The sequence below is a fragment of the Alternaria hordeiaustralica genome (assembly GCF_023758085.1).
Source record: "Alternaria hordeiaustralica strain BMP 2776 chromosome Unknown scaffold_21, whole genome shotgun sequence".
NCBI classification, from domain to species: Eukaryota; Fungi; Ascomycota; class Dothideomycetes; order Pleosporales; family Pleosporaceae; genus Alternaria; species Alternaria hordeiaustralica.
In genome coordinates, this window is record NW_026056793.1 from 456,442 (window position 1) to 474,495 (window position 18,054).

Genomic DNA, 18,054 nt, shown 5'->3' on the forward strand with positions numbered 1-18,054 from the left:
ATAAACGCCGCCCAATGCGATAGTATCGCAAGTCATAGCAATGCATAGCAATGCGAGCCGAACTAGTGACTATACAAGACGTTGGTATCCGTATCTCGTTCTACATGATTGTGGATGAGCGCGGAATTAAAGTGGTATCGTCCTTGAGCCCAGAAGTGGGGTCATCTTGCGGAAAAATGTGCAAGTTGAAATCAGAGCCATCGCCCAAGCCGCTTGCGCTGATGATCTCCTTTCTCAAGAAAACACTGAACATGTCTAGACAGTGCTTCCACTGCTGAACACCTTGCCGAAAGCATCTCCCTCTTCCATGCTCAGTCCCTCGTCTAGAATGTCGTGCGCCATGTTGACGACTTCATCTTCAATTCCCGCTTCCAGCACTAAGCCCTCACTGAAAGCCAACCGCGTTAGTGCAACGAGATATGCGTGATGACCACCTAGCGTATTCACCAACTTGCTCTTGATGTCGAAATCGGCATTCGTCGTCGCGACGTGATAAATCAGCTTCATAGTCGCATTGATGGAATCGACTTTCCGCTCTTGAGTTGGTGAAACGGGATGTCGATAAAGACTCGTCACGCAATGGTCGAGGTACTTGATCAACCGGCCAATGCAGAGGCCATTCTGGGCTAGACGACTAGAGCCGTATTCTGGGATAGAGAACTGCGTCAGGACTGAGATGACGAGCAGGCGAAGGTCCCAGAGATCTGCTTCGGAGATAGCTGAAGCTTCATCGGAAGACGCCAAAGGATCCGGGACAGGCTTGGGCAGCTCAGTGAAGAGGTTGGTGAGACGATGGACCAGGGCGTCTTCGTTACTTGCTTGGTTGTCTTGGGCGGAATCTGCGAAGGTTATAGGTCCTATTGAGGTGGACAGTGCAGAGGTGCCAAGGATGCGCAACATGAGCGTGATTTGGGCATGTGGCTGCTCTTTGACGAGGAGCATGATGGCGAAGCTTGAAGGAATCGCTTGCCATAGACGAGCTATTGCTGTGGAATCTATTGAGAACACGCAGCTGCTGGCGATCAGATACAGCAACTCAAGACAGTCTTCAACATCGATGTGAGATGCAATCTCTCGCTGCTTTGGGGAGTAGAGATCGGCAACGGCCTTTTCACCCCCTTTGGCTGCTTTCGAAATAGGGTCCGCCACGAGATCGACGAACGCGATTATGAGCGGCACTACGCGCTCGGTGATCTTGACAGCGGTCTCGATCGGCTCGCATGCGAGGATGAAGTGCAGCGCATCGAGTATCAGAGACGTCGGAGCGTAGTACTTCTCGGACTGACACCGCTTCCACAAGTCGAGGAAGATGTGGCATATTTGTAGTGCTAGCTCGTGCACATCAGATGTGTTTATCTTGGCGAGAGCATCATACACGATCGAAGATAGTTTCTTGGATGGCTTGGACGGAAATGCATGCGACGTAAGTGCTTCGAGAACGCGATCGGTGCCATTTGATGATGGATGTGACAGCAGGCGGTGCAGGAGGGTGAATCGGCGGTCGTCGCGTCGAAAGTGCTCGAGCAGTGCGGCGTCTATGACAGGTCCTACAGCTGGTGCTGGCTCTGTCTCTCTAGGCCGAGTTCGCGGTTCGCTCAGCTGCAGCGCAGGCAGTGGTATGGGGCTCTGGTCGATAGCCTGCCGCTTCCGCTTGCCGGCTTGCTTTGGCGTCGCCGTCTTCTGCCTCTCGCGGTACTTTGACGGTGATGCCATAACAACGTCGTCGTCGTCAAAACCATCGCCCAGTGGACCTCTCGTCTTCTGCCCCCTCTTAGGTGTGCCAGCCGGGCTGATTGCCTGCGCACCTGACTTTGGTCGTGAGGGCATGGTTCTGCCAGGCCGTCGGGTCATGACAGCCTCTCGCGCCTCGTGCTGGTTGAACATGTTGTCCGTCTGCACCGACTCCTTCTCGCGCCGCAGCTTCTCCATCTCGGCACGCAGCTTGGCCAGTTCGGTGCTGTGCGACTGCTGCTGGTCCGCCAGCTGGCGCTCGTGTTTGCGGTTTTCGGCATCGTAGCGCCTTCGAAGGGTATCGGCCTCGCCCGCCTTGGTCTGCAGCTTCCCCTTCAGCTCCTCGGCTTCTCGCTTCTCGCGCGCCTTGTCTTGCTCTAACTGCGATGATCAGCGGGGCGTCTGCAGACTGAGGTGGACGCGTCGCACCTTCTTGATGCGTTGCAGCAGCGCATTGGGGTCAGCCTGAGATCTGCGCGGCTGCTCTTCCACTTCCATCTGGTCATAGTGGCAGTGTTCGATAATGGCGTTGATGTTGTCATCGATGTGACTATCGTAGCCCTCCTCGTCCAGCGCATATAGAGGTGGCGGACTATGCGCATCGTCCAGATTGACTACCTCGTCGCCATCGTCGGGGCCGTAGTCGGACTCTGGCTCGGTGTCGGGCTGGTGCTGTGTCGCGCGGATGGCGCTCGCCTCGAGATGCTGCAGGGCGTCGGCGGGCAGGTCGTCGAGGTCATCGTCGGAGAAATCGTCGAAGTCGTCGTCAGCCATTGTCGGTCCATCTGCCAGCGGGCCTGCGCGTGAGCATGTCCCAAAGCGGTCGCGATGCGGGGCGCATGGACGCGTTGTTGGCGTGTTGGCGTTGGCGTGTTATAGTGCTAGGGAAATTCACATGCAGGCTGCAGGGTCGCTAAGCTAAGCGGCGGTGCCATGACGCAAGCTGCCCGTGGTTACTTGTCCGTCAATTTCACTACTTGGCCCAGTCGAGCCTGCCGCCAACACCACCTCCTTCACCCACCCCGCCCTCACCCATCGCGCCTTCCCCTCCGGCCTCGCCTCGGCTGCCCCTATACCCCCAAGGATACCAGGCGCAACCGCCCTCTCCTCCTTCACCATGGCGCGCCCGAGAAAGGACGTCAAGTTCAACCACCAGGTCCGCAGCGCCAGCAACGGCAGGGCGCGGAGACCCTCTCAGAGCATGTCCGAGTACAGCGACCCGGGCAGTCCGACTATCAAAGAAGAGACGGCCCCTCCAGTACGTTGGCAGCCCTCTGCCCACGTCTCCCCAGCTGACAGCGCCAGGCCACCGAACAGCCCCCCCAGACCGAGTACGAGAAGAAGAAGGCCAACTTCATAACGCGCACAACATGGACCCTCGTCATGATTGCCGGCTTCTTCTGGGCCCTCGGCGCGGGTCATCTCTTCATAATCATCATCGTCACGGCAGTCCAGGTCATATCCTTTAAGGAGGTCATCGCAATCGCAAATGTGCCCAGCAAGGCCCGCAGCCTGCGCTTCACCAAGTCGCTGAATTGGTACTTCCTCGGCACCGCCATGTACTTCCTCTATGGCGAGAGTGTCATATACTACTTCAAGCACGTCCTGATGGTCGACCGTCTACTGCTGCCCCTGGCTACCCACCACAGGTTCATCTCCTTCATGCTGTACATAATCGGTATGTTCCCAGTCCCCACGATGTATGCGCAAACTAATCCCTCCAGGCTTCGTCTTCTTCGTCTTCTCGCTCCAGAAGGGCCACTACAAGTTCCAGTTCACCCAGTTTGCTTGGACGCATATGGCCCTCTTCCTCATCGTCGGACAGGCGCACTTTGTCATCAACAACATCTTCGAAGGATTCATCTGGTTCATTCTCCCCGTCTCCATGGTCATCACCAACGATATCTTCGCTTACCTTTGCGGTATTACGTTTGGACGGACACCCCTCATTCAGATCTCGCCTAAGAAGACATGGGAGGGCTTCCTCGGCGCCTGGTTCTTCACTGTTATCTGGGGTATGCTCGTTGTCCACTTCCTCGGCGACTACAAGTATTTCATCTGCCCGGTCAACGATCTGGGCGCAAACATCTGGTCCGGTCTCGAATGCAGGCCAAACCCGGTCTTCATCGCGCGCGACTATACTGTTCCCTTCCTTCCCGAGGGTCTCCCCATCCCGCGAACATTCAACATTATGCCAGTGCAATTCCACGTCATCATGCTCGGAACCTTCGCGTCTCTTATCGCGCCGTTCGGTGGCTTCTTCGCTTCTGGCCTGAAGCGTACCTTCAAGATTAAGGACTTTGGCGACTCCATCCCTGGTCACGGTGGAATGACTGACCGCATGGACTGCCAGTTCATCATGGGCTCCATTGCTTTCTTCTACTACTCGAGCTTCATCGCCGTGCACCACACCACAGTCGGTGGAGTGATTGAAGCAGCCATCACTGGACTCACCTACGAGGAGCAAATGGAGGTTGTCAAGATCATGAGCAAGCACTTGGTGAACCAGGAAGTAATCTCACCAAAGGTATGTGGTACTTTACCCTTGACACGAGCATCACTAACATCCACAGGTACTGGAACTTCTTTCAGAGCAAGTGGTGAGGAGGTGAGCACGTGTCTGTGCGAATTATGACAGGATTAGGTATTTAGGGATTGGAGGAAACGCTACGCCTGACGCTGTTTCGATATAATACGGTACGGAAGGGCATGGGCTTTGCATGAGACGTGTTGGTATTTGGGCGCATATACCCTTTTTGCGGCTTGGTACGGGATAGTAAAAGCATCTAGAAAGTGCTCATGTGCATATAATACAAAACTAAACTCCTACCAATCTGCCGTGTACAATGATATGCCAGTCAGTTGTGGTGTAAGACGAACCGAGGCGCGCGCACGGACGCATCATGTTACGCTGCGCGCATTGAAACTTTGGCAGTGCACATCACCCACGCCAATGCCACCCCGCCCTTTCGTGAACGACGGCCTGTGGCGATGCCTGTGTCCGGGTTTTCCGTCGAATGCTGGAACGACACCGTCCGTTGCAAGAGGGGGAGCTAGGCTGCTACAGCGCAATGCATCGCAAAAAGATACCACAGCCCACTGCGGCCGCCAACTGCGTACCTACAACCGCTCCAGCGCACCCTCCGCAGCGAACGACACTTTCTTCTCGCAGCCCGGGGCCGCCCTAAACGCCTTCCGGTCTTTTGCAGAAAAGCCTCGCGCCTTCCCTTCGCAGACCTCACGAGATAGACCTCCGCTCGCCCAGCTCCCGACCTACATCCTATACGAACATGTGCGGGCCGAAGGCGCCAAGGGAAACTTCGACGAAGTCATGAACATCTGCAGGGTCTTGATCAAAGACAGAGGGGAGGTGCCGAACAGGGAGATGTACACGGCCGTACTACACAGCTTCGTCGACTCCGTCAATGGCACGGCGGGGAAGGTCCGCAAGGTGCTGGAAGAGATGGGCTTCTGGGACGAGACCGATGGATCTCTGACCGGAAGGCCAAGAATCTTGCTGGATGCGCGGGGCTGTGAATGCGTGCTTGAGGTGCTTGCAGTGCACCCGGACTACCTCCTCCGCACCGACATCCTCGAATACATGAAGTCGCGATGGTTCATGCCATCCGACCGTGCGCGCAACTTCATCATAGCCGGAATGCTACGCGAGCGACATTTCGAACACGCACTCGAGCTGCTGGAGGAGATGGTCAGGAGCAAAGCACGCGTGGAGAGCTGGCTGTTTGACAAGGCTATATGGATGCTGCTGGAATTTGGGGAGGTCGAAGAAGCATTCTACGTGCTGAGTCTCAAGGAGGGTGTGCATAGCAAGAGTAGCGGAACAGGTACCGTCCAGCTCAGTATCGCTCTCTGGGGAGCGTTGCTAGATGCCGCGGCGCACAAGCAGCTTGTAAGTGGGACCTGTGTAATGCATTTTAAGGGAAGTTGCTAACACTGTGAAGTACGCAGAGACGAGCCTTGTATGGATTGCGCAAGTTCAGCCGGGCTACCTGAAGCCTGGCACTGGCGCCTGCCTGCACGTACTCACTCTCGCCTCACGACACGGAGATATCCAGCTCGCTACCGATGTCTTTCGCGTCCTGACCGAACGAGGTACAACGTTCACCTCGCAACACTATGAACTGCTCATATCCACATACCTCAACGCCAACGACCTGCAAGCAGCTCTGTCTGTCATCCTCATCATGGTTGATTCGAACTTGAAGGTCAATTCTGGGACCTGTGATCCACTCTACTGGTATCTGTCCGCAAAACATCACAACGATGACAGCAGACCGATGCAAGCCTTCAGATATCTGCAAGACTTTGAGACTTCTGGCCGCAAAGTTCCCACCGCTGCCGTTAACGCGTGCATCAAAGCCAGCATCGCCAACAAGCGCCTGGAAGAAGGCATCGAGATTTACAAAGCGCTGCACACGGTATCTCATGCTGGCCCGAACACAGAAACGTTCAACATCCTGTTTCAAGGCTGCCATAGATCCGCCCGCAAGGAGCTTGCCATGTTCTTTGCGAACGAAATGGTCAAGCTGGGTCTCAAACCTGACCGCATTACGTATGATCGTCTGATCCTGGTGTGCCTAGAATCGGGTGACCTGGAAGATGCTCTGCTCTACTATGAGGAGATGCGGTCAACGGGCGCGACAACTGGCAAAAAGGGCCCCTTGAAGCCTAGAAGGAAGACGTGGGAGACATTGATCCACAGGTGTGTCTTGAAGGGCGACGAAAGAGCAGTCGCGCTGTTGAAGGATTACAAAGCTAGTGTGGAGGAACCGCGAATCGCAGTGGAGCGGGCTGTCATCGATCGCTTCGAGTATGGCATCATACCGACCAATCTAGCGGAGATCGGACGAGCGACACCCGAACAGACAGCCGACGCTGTCAAAGACCGACATGGCAAGCCGGAGGCTGGTCGAACCCCAGACGCTGACTCGGAACTGTCGGAGGGACGAAGTGGGGCGGAGCCTGAAGGAACGAGCTCGAGTGCGAACACCGAGACGGGGACGCAGAAAGCCGAAACTGTTGACGGGCTTTCACAGCTTATGAGAGTTAGCAAGAGCACCAAGCAGTACTAGAGTTTGAGCATTCATGCAAAGCCATCAGCAGGTCAGACATCGACTGAGGTCTGGCCAAGCAATAACAAGCTACGATCGTCTCGCGCGAAGTCTTATCTCGCCGCATGCGCAGGTACATACTTTCAAACTTACCGGCGGTTTCTTGCTGTCTTCTAGCCGACCCCACGGGTGTGGAGCAATCAGGCAGATTCCCTGGTTAACCACCTGTCGTTTCATCATCAAATCTGGGCCGGCGCGCTACTCACGCGAGCTGAGCAAATTGCGTCTCTCGCCCGAGCTGCCTGCTGCCATCTTCCGACATTACGGAGCGCGCACGGCGATGGTGGGGATAGAACAAGTACCGAGGCCGTAATGCGAACCAATCGCGCCGCACGCGTATCAAGGTTTTTAAGCACCTAACGTCTTCTTGGAAAAGCTTAAATCCTTCCGCAGAGCCTCAGTACAAATTCGGCCCACATGAAGCCTCAACCGTCATGATAGCGCTGCGACAAGGGCGTAAGGATTTTTCCTCCCCAGCCGCTCGCTTTGAGGCGAGCGACGCCGAACTATGGCCGCGGACGCAGACGCGCCCTGCTTTGTGGTCATGCTGCGAGTCAATTCCCGCAAGCACGGACTGCAGACCGGTCAAGAAAATCGAGGCCGTTTGTGGAGGGTTACCTGCTAGTGTTGCGGTGTATGGGGTCGGTGCTAAATCGAGGCATCCGGTGCAGCTCGCTGGCTGGCTATACCTGTATCTCCGGGTCAGGGTGTTTACCCCCAAAAGGCGGAGCACTAAGGCCGCTCAATAATGCACTGACTGGAGTTTGTCTCCATGGTAGTGTGCCCACATTGCAGGATATTGTGGGGTGCGCTTCTGGAGTACAAGTACTGAGCTGCTGTCCATCCCGTCTCCTTCTGTAGTCCCCTCCTCTCCCCTCTGAATCTTCCTCCCTTCGTCAATCTTCACCATGGGACTCACCGGAAAGACTCTGCAGACGGCACAGCTGTTGCTTGTCGTTCTGCCAGCTTTTGTGCTGTTTGGATACAACCAGTCTGGTGTGGGTGGACTGTTGTCTCTCCGTGACTGGAACGACCACTTCCCGGAGATCAACACCATCGATACTACCGGCGCGGAGAAGAGCAGCAACTCGACCAAGCAAGGTGCCGTTGTCGCTACCTTCACCATTGGCGCTCTCTTCGGTGCTCTGTCTTGCTCATGGATCGGCGACATCCTCGGACGACGAAAACTCATCTTCGGTGCCGCATTCCTGACTCTCGTCGGCGAGATCCTGCAATGCACTAGCTTCCAGCTCGCGCAATTCGTCGTCGGCCGCTTCATTCTAGGATGGGGAGTCGGAGCTCTCAGCGCTACTGTCCCAGTCTGGCAATCCGAATGCTCATCGTCTGCCAACCGTGGTAAGCACGTTGTGCTCGACGGTTGCTTCATCTCTCTTGGCTACCTCCTCGAAGCATGGATCAACCTTGGATTCTTCGAACAGGATAACCTGCCTCTGCAATGGCGTATCCCGCTCGCCATTCCCACCGTCATTTCCCTTGTTCCCATGGCCGCTGTATTCAGCATCCCTGAATCACCTCGCTGGCTAGTCAACAAGGGACGCGTGGAGGAGGCTCGTCTCAGTCTGTCCAGCTTCAAGGGCCTGGATCTACACGACCCCGAGATCACAGCTGAGATCAGCGGCATCGAACTCGCGCTTGAGGAGACTGGTCGCAGCGCAGCGAAGATGAGCGACATCTTCACCATGGGCAAGGACAAGCTCTTCTACCGCTTCTCCCTCTGCATCTTCCTCCAGTTCCTGCAGCAGATGTGCGGTAGCAACCTCATCTCCACCTACTCAACCGTAAGTCCACATCCCCCCTAGCTATAAAACACCAATTCTAACACAAACCAACAGATCATCTTCCAACAAGGTCTCGGCCTCGACTCGGAAACCTCGCGCATCCTCTCCGGCGGCGCACTGACCTGGAAGTTCCTCTCCTGCTTCGTCGCCTTCTTCACCATCGACCGCTTCGGACGCCGCAAGCTCTTCATGTTCAGCGGCGCGGGAATGGCCTCCTGCATGTTGGCTCTCGCCGTCGCATCCAGTTTCCCCAAGACAAACCAATCGGCTCAGATCGCTAGCGCGCTCTTTGTCTTCCTCTTCAACTTCTTCATCCCGATTGGGTTTCTTGGAGCGAACTTTTTGTACTGCACGGAAGTTGCGCCGACGAGGTTGCGTGTACCCATGGCGGGTATTTCCACTGCCAACCACTGGCTTTGGAACTTCGTCGTCAACATGGTCACGCCCGTTGCCATCGAAACTATCGGCTGGCAATACTACCTCGTCTTCCTTATCATCTCCGCTATCATTCTGCCCGTCGTTTACTTCGGTTACCCTGAGACCATGGGCCGCAGTCTGGAGGAGCTGGAGATGATGTTCACAGAGGGTACGAGCATCCCGGCTATTGTTAGGGAGAGCCGCAAGCCGTTCACTAGTCCTCTTCCTGAGCATATGCTCGAGAAGGGCGGAAAGGATGTTGATGAGGAGGAGTATGTCCACTAGGTTTGCAGGCGGGAAAGTAGCCATGCCTGTATGGCAAAGCTGAAATGTGTATGTCATCGCAGAATACTAGCGATGCTATGAGTATATGAAATGAATTACGAATTATCCCAAACTGTCATCTGATAATGTATAAGTATCATGTGGAACTACAGCGTTCCCCAGGCCGAACACCGGAGCTATCGCGATCGTTCCGTACACCAAGATACACCTCTCTAGGATCAAGACCAGGTCCCCTGCCGAGCCATTCGCGCATTCCCCCATTTCATGGTCGAAGGAAATGAGGAGCACACCAGAAGGACAGGCCCAGCAGACACCCGTCACCAACTATCCTAGATTCCACTGTGATAAACGGCTTCCCAACACTGAGCAGGCTCGACCGGTGAAGCCAGCAAAGGATAAGAGTAAAGAGAGCTAGAACGACTGATCTTTCGGTCCTTGTTGTCTGATCATCGCCGCGATAACCCCGGATTCCACGATCGACATCTTAATTCTATCTTTATATTCCGGGGGATGATCAAATGGCAACTACACGTTGGACTAGATCGCCTCAGCCTTCTTGAACACAGGATAAGCATAACACTACACGATACAAGCAACCAAAGCCACAATGGCTCCGGAAAGTTTTCCTACAATGACATCATTCGATCTGCACACAGGGTCCTAACGCTAACCCTTTCTTGGCCACCCCGCCTTTGCGCACTTGCCACTGAGGCACTGCGATAGGCTGAGCAGCAGGATGGTTTACCTGTTTGGTGATTCTGCTGCATGTCTCGGTCATTTATCCAGGTTATGCGACTGGGTTGGAGTCTTAATCGTATGGTGTCAAGCTCGTGCCGAGCTGTGGAAGCTAGCCACAGCCAGCCCTGGCGGGAGGCTATGGTAGGTAGCACCTCGTATTCGGTTGCTCAGCCATGTGAGGTGGTTAGTTGGAGGCAGTGAGGAAGATCGTGGGAATAAGTTGATTGTGCTATTGATGACCGGATATATAACCAAGCGAGGACGCTATTGCTTGGTGGTGTTGTTATAGCTGTCAGACACGTCTTATCTGCGTCTATACCTAAGCAGCAAACTCTCGAAGAAAACACACAATACGCAATACACAACACCACAAGTACTCCACTACAACCAACACCAACACCAACAACGACCATGACAGAAACAACCCCCAAAACAAACGACTACTACGCCCCAACCTCCTCCACCCTCGACACACCCCCAACCTACCCCTCCACCACATCCTCCCCACCAACCTACACAACCGTCGCCCGCGCCCTAACCACCCTCTCGGAAGGCGACCCCAACGAAACAATCCCCGTCCCCATGATCACGCGCACCCTCGCCTTCTCCCTCCACAACTACAACCCCTTCTCGCGCAAACAAGGCAAAATATCCCAATCCATCATAATCCGGCAAATGAAGCGCTCCTACTACAATGCACATTACGCCAAAGACGCAGAGGGGAACTTTGTGGGGACGGGAACCCCGGCGCCGGATCTGGGGTTGGTTTTCGTGCCGGGGAAGAGCAGTAGTGAGGACATGCTTAAGCAGGCGAATGAGGTTGCGCTTGAGGTGCAGAGACGGAGGGGGAAGGGAATTGGCAAGTTTGGGATGCCGCAGGATGGTCCGGAGGGGGCTATGATGGGGGTTTCGCTGCCTGGGGGTATGTGAGGGGGGAGATGGTTGTTCTGGGTCTGGGTAGTTAGAGGGGAAGTGGGCGAATTGGGTGGACTTTGGAGTCTGTTATTTGATACCGTGTCAATAACGACTTCGTCAACAAATGTTAGAATTTGCCATGTTTCTACGTCTAATAGTAGCCTTTGTCATCCCACGGACTCCTCCTCTTAGCCCACTCCTCAATTGGCGTCAGCTTGACTCCTAGTTCGTCCACCACAGGCTTCATATCAACATTGAACGGCTCATCTTCCGCCTCGTTGTAATACGTATATGCCTTGAACATCTGACTGACAATTGTATCCGTGTCCAGGCCTCGCCCCTGCATCGCCTTGCCAATCTTGTCGCAAAAGTCTGCAACAGTCTGATTCTCATAACTCAGCTGCTTGTCCCAGGCTCTTGATAACTTCTCAGTTAGTTGAGAAAGAACAACAGTTTCAGCACCACCGATAGGGATGTTGCGGCCAGAAAGCTCAGGATGCTCCATGGCGGCCATCATGATCTGCGCGACATCGTGATGACAGATCCACGACACGCGCAGGTCTGGCTTGTGGCAGTAGACAACGGTGTTGCGGTCGCGGATGGGAGGTAGAGCCCAGCCTTCGAGAAGGTTGTCGAGATAAACCACAGGCTCAATGCTGATGGTCGGCACAGACTCCCTCAATAACCTCCTCATCTCCCTTCTGTCCTCTTGAGCTACGATGTCTTGAGATTCCTCCGGCACCGGCATACTCGTGTTGAACAGAATCAACGGGACGTTTGCCTTCTTTGCGGCCTCACCAATGTACTTGGCCGCCGCGATGATGGGCTCGGATTGGTTGAACGAGGTACTCGGGAGGTTGAGAAAGACCCTGTCCGCGCCTTGGAGCACTCTTGCGATGGCATCATGGTCGGTAAAGTCTGCGGCAAACGTCTCCACGTCCTTTCCATCTACCAGAACGGGTTTCGGGTTGCGGCTCACGGCGACGACGGAGTGGCCTGCTCGGGCGAGGGCGTGGACTTGATGACGCCCTTGGACACCCGATGCACCAAAGACGATGACGCGCATTCTGGCGGTTTATGTTGCACTTTTTGGATTCGTAGGTTCTGGACGTATGTCGAAGCTGGTATATTTGTAGTACCTAGGTACGCGCCTGCGCCAGGGTCGTTGCAACTACCATGTTTGGCGGTAGTTGGGTGGGTTGCAAGTGCGGAGATTCGTGGGTCGCTCGGCCGCTGGCGAACCGGGAGGGTGTCCGGGAAAGTTTACCCGCAACGGTCGCTTAGATGTCTGGAGGTATGACGCCTGTTGAACCCCAGATTGTCTTGAGCCCTGATACGAAGCTTGGCTGTAGATTTCGCTGGACGATCCCGATATCGGATCGGAGAGTCATCATGTGAGTTCGGAGGTCCGACGACTTGTACCTGGGTAGCCTACAATCTGGGTGTTTTATCCCAACGTTAGTTTAACTCGATTTGCGACGACGACGATGGGACAGTCTATCGAGGAATATGACAGGCTATGATACATTGTCTTAGATGGGCATGGTAAATGGGCGTCGATGGAAGAATTCAAGCAAGCTACATATACAGCACGACACAGTCTCCATGAGCTTCCATCCTGAGGTCATTCACTGCAACTCGGGGAGATAGACATACCGAAGTCCGATTTGAAGCATGTGATTTTTAGCGTGAGTGTAAGAGTACCAAAGACTGGACAGAATATCAGTACCCTGCCGTTGGTCTAGACTGGCACGGCTGGATCTAGGCGTACTTCGGAAGCGGGATCCGCTTCTCGGATGGGGCATCGGAACGATAGATCTGGGCGACGGGAATAATGGATAAGACGGGAACAATGGATAGCTCAAAATACGTTATCCGGTTGAACGGACACATTGATGCAAAGCGTAAAGTAGATCATGCAGGTGGTATGTTGACAGCGGGAAGTTAGATACAGGATTACTCTTTACGCCGAGCGGCATATCGGCAAGTTCGCGCAGTGATGTAGACTAGAAGTACACACATACGTGGACTGTACTGTAAAGAGAGGTTAGAGCTATTTGCATGTATAGCCGGTGTGTGAGCAGGTTGAGAAAGCGGTGCGACATGTTGCTTGCAGAGGCCTATGATGCCTGTGCATATCGTGAAGCAATACCGGCGATATATACAGTTTCATCAAATAACCAACCAAGATCGAAGTATACACTGCTGGCACTGTCCCAAGTTGTGTAGTTTCGGCGATGCCTCCAGACCGCGAGCGGCTTCCATTCGGCTGAGAGTGTGCCACATTGTCAATGCCGCTTCTGGTTTCAGGGTCAACCCTGAGAGGGCTACAAGACTCTCTATTACGTCTGGTGAATGCTTCAGAAGACTCTACCCGACGTCGACTGGAGTAATCTCGCAGGTTCGGCGTACCTGGATCCACCGGCATCTTCGGCTGCAGCCTCACGATGGTCGCTCTCGATAACCGCTATTTACTCCGCAGATTGTTGGTGCTGCGGGACGCGATGCGGAGGAAGGGCTAGCTTGGTGTACCCGTGGACCCGTTGGGAACTCGAATCGCTTCTTTATCGATTCGAGATGACGGCCCGCCACTACAAAAACTAAATTCAGCGACTTTTGGGAGAAACCGCTCCTTCAAGGACAGCATAGTTGCGTATATCGGATAGACCAGGAACTCATCACTGGTGTTCCTAGCTATCGAGCCGTCCCGGAAGAGTGGATTACTCACCAGCCTTGCCCATTTCTTGGCTTTAGGGCTGACATGGTATCGGAGGCGGCGGAGACAGACTGCAGGAATGCGAGTTGACATTCTGCATATGCGACGCGATCTTCTCTTATACTGGCATGATGCTTGCAATCAGCCCCCAACAGCCTATGAGAAGTGTCATCGGATATCGGAACAGATCGTCGATCGGTCCACCCTTGAGAATGACGTCGAACATGGCGACGAAGAGTACAACTCAATACGCTTAGATCAGAGCATCGCCGAGAGCTAAAGTGCCGATATGGCACGTATCCAATTCCACGGAAAAGCTGTCTGTTCAAGTCGGCATCTTTACCTGGGTCTGAGTCGGCGCCAATGCTCATAGTGAGTGGTAGGCGCCTTGAGGTGCAAAAGAAGCGAGCTTGCGATTGAGCAGATCCGGGGACGGAAGAACGATTGGACGAGTGGGTTCACGATTTTTAGATATAGACGAAATGGAGTCTCAGAGCACCTGCCACCCACTATTTTTGGAGCCGAGTCTGAGGCAAAATACCAGACAGAGGGTTGCGGGTGACGAAGGCCAGCGGTAGCGTGATTCCAAGGTTAGCGACTGGCGTTAGCGACGGCACGTCGTGCAACGTCGAAGGTCCTCCAGGGCTCCGAGACCACTAGCGCAGAAGGCCCACCCGTACCTGATCGAGGGATCCATGGACACCACTACCGCTGGTTAAGAATGAGCGCCCGTGAACAGGTTCACCGAGATCATGCCGATGGCTCGGCTTCCCCCCGCCGCCGCACCACCAGCGTGCCGTTCCCTCAGCCTCACCTCGTCGCGACTGCCCTCATCCGACAGACCAGCATTGGTAAGCTATCAGAGCGCGTTGACAGCTGCTGCGCAGCTTGCGGCAATGCGCCTCTTCCTGCAGCGGCATGCGAAGTGCTTGCCTCATAGTTGGTCGCGGTATACGCCGCCGGCCAGCATCTCACTCAATCATGTCGCGTGGATCCTCCCCGGGCATGTTTCCCGCGCCGTCATAGCCTCTTCGACAAACTACAGCACTCTGTGCCATTGCGTACCCGTACCACGCGTTCGATTCAGCGCGCCGGCCAGGATTCTCTCGCTTGAAGATAAGTTGGCCATGGTTCTGCTTTCCACGGTTGCGAATGGCGCCTACCATGGATCGACGTTTGATTCTTCACTTCCCATGACAAACAGACCACCTGCATCATCACACTCTCAACACGTCCAGCTTCACCACTTCTAGTCTATTCAGATATCTCCGTTATTCACCAATTCATTGTGTCGTTTCCAAAAGGGTCCATTGCACACACAATCGGCACGAAATCTGGCAAAGCGTGGTAGCGAGTTACCTCAAACCACATATCCTCACAGGCAAATACCGTTAACAATGAGCTTAGTTCTCATACCTTCTAACCAACATCATTCTTACATGTCGGACGACAACTCTCCAATGATACCAGGGCAGCCAGGGTACCCAGTGTACCATCCGAATCAAGGGCAGCCAGAAGAAACACCAGCGCCCGGTAGTTATGGATCTTTTACGCACACATCGCCCACAAGTCCATTATTCCCACAATACGCAGGATACCAATATATGGGCAATTTTCCGCCGCCCATGTCTCAATCCACGAACTCGCAGGCGTTTGTTTTGGGCGCAAACGTTAACTTAAACGCAGCACCGACTGCGAACACCTTTTTCGGCGCCCAGGGCGGCTCAGCATTTACTCCTTCCAATCAGTCAGCAAACTCGATCTCTACTCCGACTATTTCCCCGTCGCAAACTCAATTCGATCCCGCCGATGCGTCCCAATTCTACGAAGGCGACAACGACGACGACGACGCCAAAGGACGACACGACAGTTTGTACCCTAAGGATGAAGAGACATCCCCAACAACAACAACAGAAACACCGTCCAAGAAGAGGCGTCGATCCGAGTACGCCGAACCAGGCTCAGCGCGGGCTATATATCTCGAAAAGAACCGCAAAGCCGCCAGCAAGTGTCGAAGCAAACAGAAAATGGAGCAGGAAGCGCTAGTTGAGAGAGCGCGGGACTCAGAGCGCAGTAACCGCATACTGAAGGCGGAAGTACACATGCTACAGACTGAACTGCGAGAGCTGAAGGAGTATGCCGGTCGACATGCCAACTGTCGGGACCCACGGATAGCAATCTATCTGCAGAGGTTGGCTGACCGTTTGGCTTCGCAAATGGGCCATCCACAACCACAATTGTGAACACAGACTCGCGCAAAAGTTTTCCGTTCAGCGACAGAACCTTTTTCTCGCTCCTCGTGAAGTTGGTCTTCTATCGGCGCGAAGGCGGACACACCTCGGAGCTCCACCATGCTGCTCCAAAAAACGCATCACCACGAATCGCATTCCAGATCTCGGAACTTTTCTGGATCCTGTATTGTAATTGCGTGGGTACAAATTTTGCTTTCCAGCCGGCTATCAGTAATCACAAAGTTCGGTGGTCGGCCTTCACCACCGTCGTGAGTAGAAGGGCTGGGACGTGTTGGGAAAAAAAAAAGGAACTGGAGTCATGGAGTTCTACGGACCCCATTCCCGAGTTGAGTCGGGGTACAATTACAGTCATAGCGGAAACATACCCTTTCTCTGGAATGCGATAAGGAAACAAATACCAATATGAAGGGGTGGAAGCAATCATCGAGTGCATTGCATTAAGCATGTAGATGAAATTACGGATGCTCCTCTAATTTCTCTGAGGTGACTTGTTCCTACGGACTGATGCTATCTAATCAGATGTGACTTCCTAGTGAAGTCGGAAGTTCTTGCTCTCAAAATGAAATGACGTCATTGCCATGGATATGACACTTGCTACCGATGCATCTCGCTCAAGCTTCCTTTTCAGAAAATCTCGGTATTCCGCGTCCCTGGCTATAGGGGACGTACTGGCGCACAGCTTGTCGCTTACTTCTTGCGGGAACGTCATCAGTTCCTATGCTCTAGTCGCTAAATCAGATAAAGTCCTCCTCTTGTTATCATAATCAATACATCCACCCCTGCTGTCTCAACGCCCAGAAGCATGCCTGCTACTTGAACGTCTCGATCCAGTCCTGCCACCAGTTCTTACACCGTTCTTAGCCTCCCGATGTCCCATCATGTGCTCTTCGTCCGCGCCCGTTGACATATCGCGAGAATGTTGAAGCTCCATAGGCGAACCGCTTCGCAGTCTCTTCTGGTGTGCGTCCGTGACCTGGCTTGGATGGGTCCAGTTGAAAGCAACCATAACAAAGAACATCAGCAGAGCATCGAAGATGTACAGGTACACTTCGTGACTGAGCAAATATCCCGCGTTTCCTCCGAGGTATTCCACTACACGGAAGATGCTTCGGACCATGATGAGCGCGCTTGCGAAGTATAAGTTGAAGAGGTGGCGCTTCCAGGGTAGTTCGTCGAGACTCGCTCGGGATACGGTGGTCCAGGTTTGTACGATCTCATGGGATTGTCGAGACTTGAAGCACGAGAAGGGGCTGTAGCGCCTCTTTAGGGGAAGGTCTCTGGAGACACGGTAGTGGAAGACCGCGGAGACGACGATAAAAAAGCCAAAAAAGAGCAGTTGGACGAATAGACCACCGATGATGATCTTTTCACCGGTATGCAGGGCGTCTAGCGTGCCCATTGCTTGGATGCCACCACCTATACTAATATTTAGCCATAGTTCTGGAAGCTGCGCTAAAGTGGTAACGTACCTGCGGCTTGCAACATGAAGCTGAACACATCTCCTGCTACGAACGTCTTCGTAAGCCACTTGTGGCTAATTAGCGAGTAGCGCTCTCCGTCGACTAAGAGGATTATCCGACCCAGTATGATGTAGATGGAGGCTGCGAATAGTGCCGGGGCAAGTAAGATGAGCAGCGACTGCATAATGAAGGGACCGAGTGCCCAGACATCGTCGTGTGAGAGGTAGCGTCCGAAGTAACCTATAACCTCGACTGCATCATGTCAGCAACACCATCGCGAAGAAGGATGGCTATGCAATCTTACATAGACCTCCAATCACTAGTGGTGCGAAGTACCACGTCTTTCTTCTGATGAATTGGAAGATGTGCAAGAAGGTGGTAAGGCCGAATGCGACGACGAAGATGATTGCCGCTATCCGGTTTGGGATGTATCGGTATAGAACGTAGGCGGTTGGGTCGTCAAGCGCTGGGCGGTATGGTTCGGTGTCGGACATGTTTATTTGAGTTGGAGACGAACGCAGGTAATGCGTCCTCGAATGCAGGTGTGACCATTCTCAAAGTGGGCTTCTCGAACGTTTTAACAACAATTGCGTATCGCTCCTCGGACAA

General features: G+C 53.9%; 5 protein-coding genes across 5 annotated transcripts; 3 read left to right on the forward strand and 2 right to left on the reverse strand.

Annotated features, from left to right (window-relative positions):
* Positions 1–2,848: 2,848 nt before the first annotated feature.
* J4E84_008444 (uncharacterized protein) lies at positions 2,849–6,824 on the forward strand (the record flags this gene model as incomplete). The annotated part of the gene is made up of 6 exons (XM_049391017.1): positions 2,849–2,989; positions 3,037–3,409; positions 3,456–4,258; positions 4,305–4,339; positions 4,981–5,641; positions 5,694–6,824. 6 exons carry the CDS (start codon positions 2,849–2,851, stop codon positions 6,822–6,824), a joined length of 3,144 nt encoding a protein of 1,047 aa, XP_049241359.1.
* A 947-nt stretch (positions 6,825–7,771) lies between these two features.
* J4E84_008445 (uncharacterized protein) lies at positions 7,772–9,364 on the forward strand (the record flags this gene model as incomplete). Its single annotated transcript, XM_049391018.1, has 2 exons — positions 7,772–8,662; positions 8,717–9,364. 2 exons carry the CDS (start codon positions 7,772–7,774, stop codon positions 9,362–9,364), a joined length of 1,539 nt encoding a protein of 512 aa, XP_049241360.1.
* A 1,804-nt stretch (positions 9,365–11,168) lies between these two features.
* Positions 11,169–12,083, reverse strand: J4E84_008446 (uncharacterized protein; the record flags this gene model as incomplete). The annotated part of the gene is made up of 1 exon (XM_049391019.1): positions 11,169–12,083. The coding sequence occupies one exon, from the start codon at positions 12,081–12,083 to the stop codon at positions 11,169–11,171; it is 915 nt and encodes a 304-aa protein (XP_049241361.1).
* A 3,254-nt stretch (positions 12,084–15,337) lies between these two features.
* Positions 15,338–15,976, forward strand: J4E84_008447 (uncharacterized protein; the record flags this gene model as incomplete). Its single annotated transcript, XM_049391020.1, has 1 exon — positions 15,338–15,976. The coding sequence occupies one exon, from the start codon at positions 15,338–15,340 to the stop codon at positions 15,974–15,976; it is 639 nt and encodes a 212-aa protein (XP_049241362.1).
* A 796-nt stretch (positions 15,977–16,772) lies between these two features.
* On the reverse strand, positions 16,773–17,939 carry J4E84_008448 (uncharacterized protein; the record flags this gene model as incomplete). Its single annotated transcript, XM_049391021.1, has 3 exons — positions 16,773–17,401; positions 17,455–17,697; positions 17,750–17,939. The coding sequence occupies 3 exons, from the start codon at positions 17,937–17,939 to the stop codon at positions 16,773–16,775; spliced, it is 1,062 nt and encodes a 353-aa protein (XP_049241363.1).
* Between the last annotated feature and the right edge of the window lie 115 nt (positions 17,940–18,054).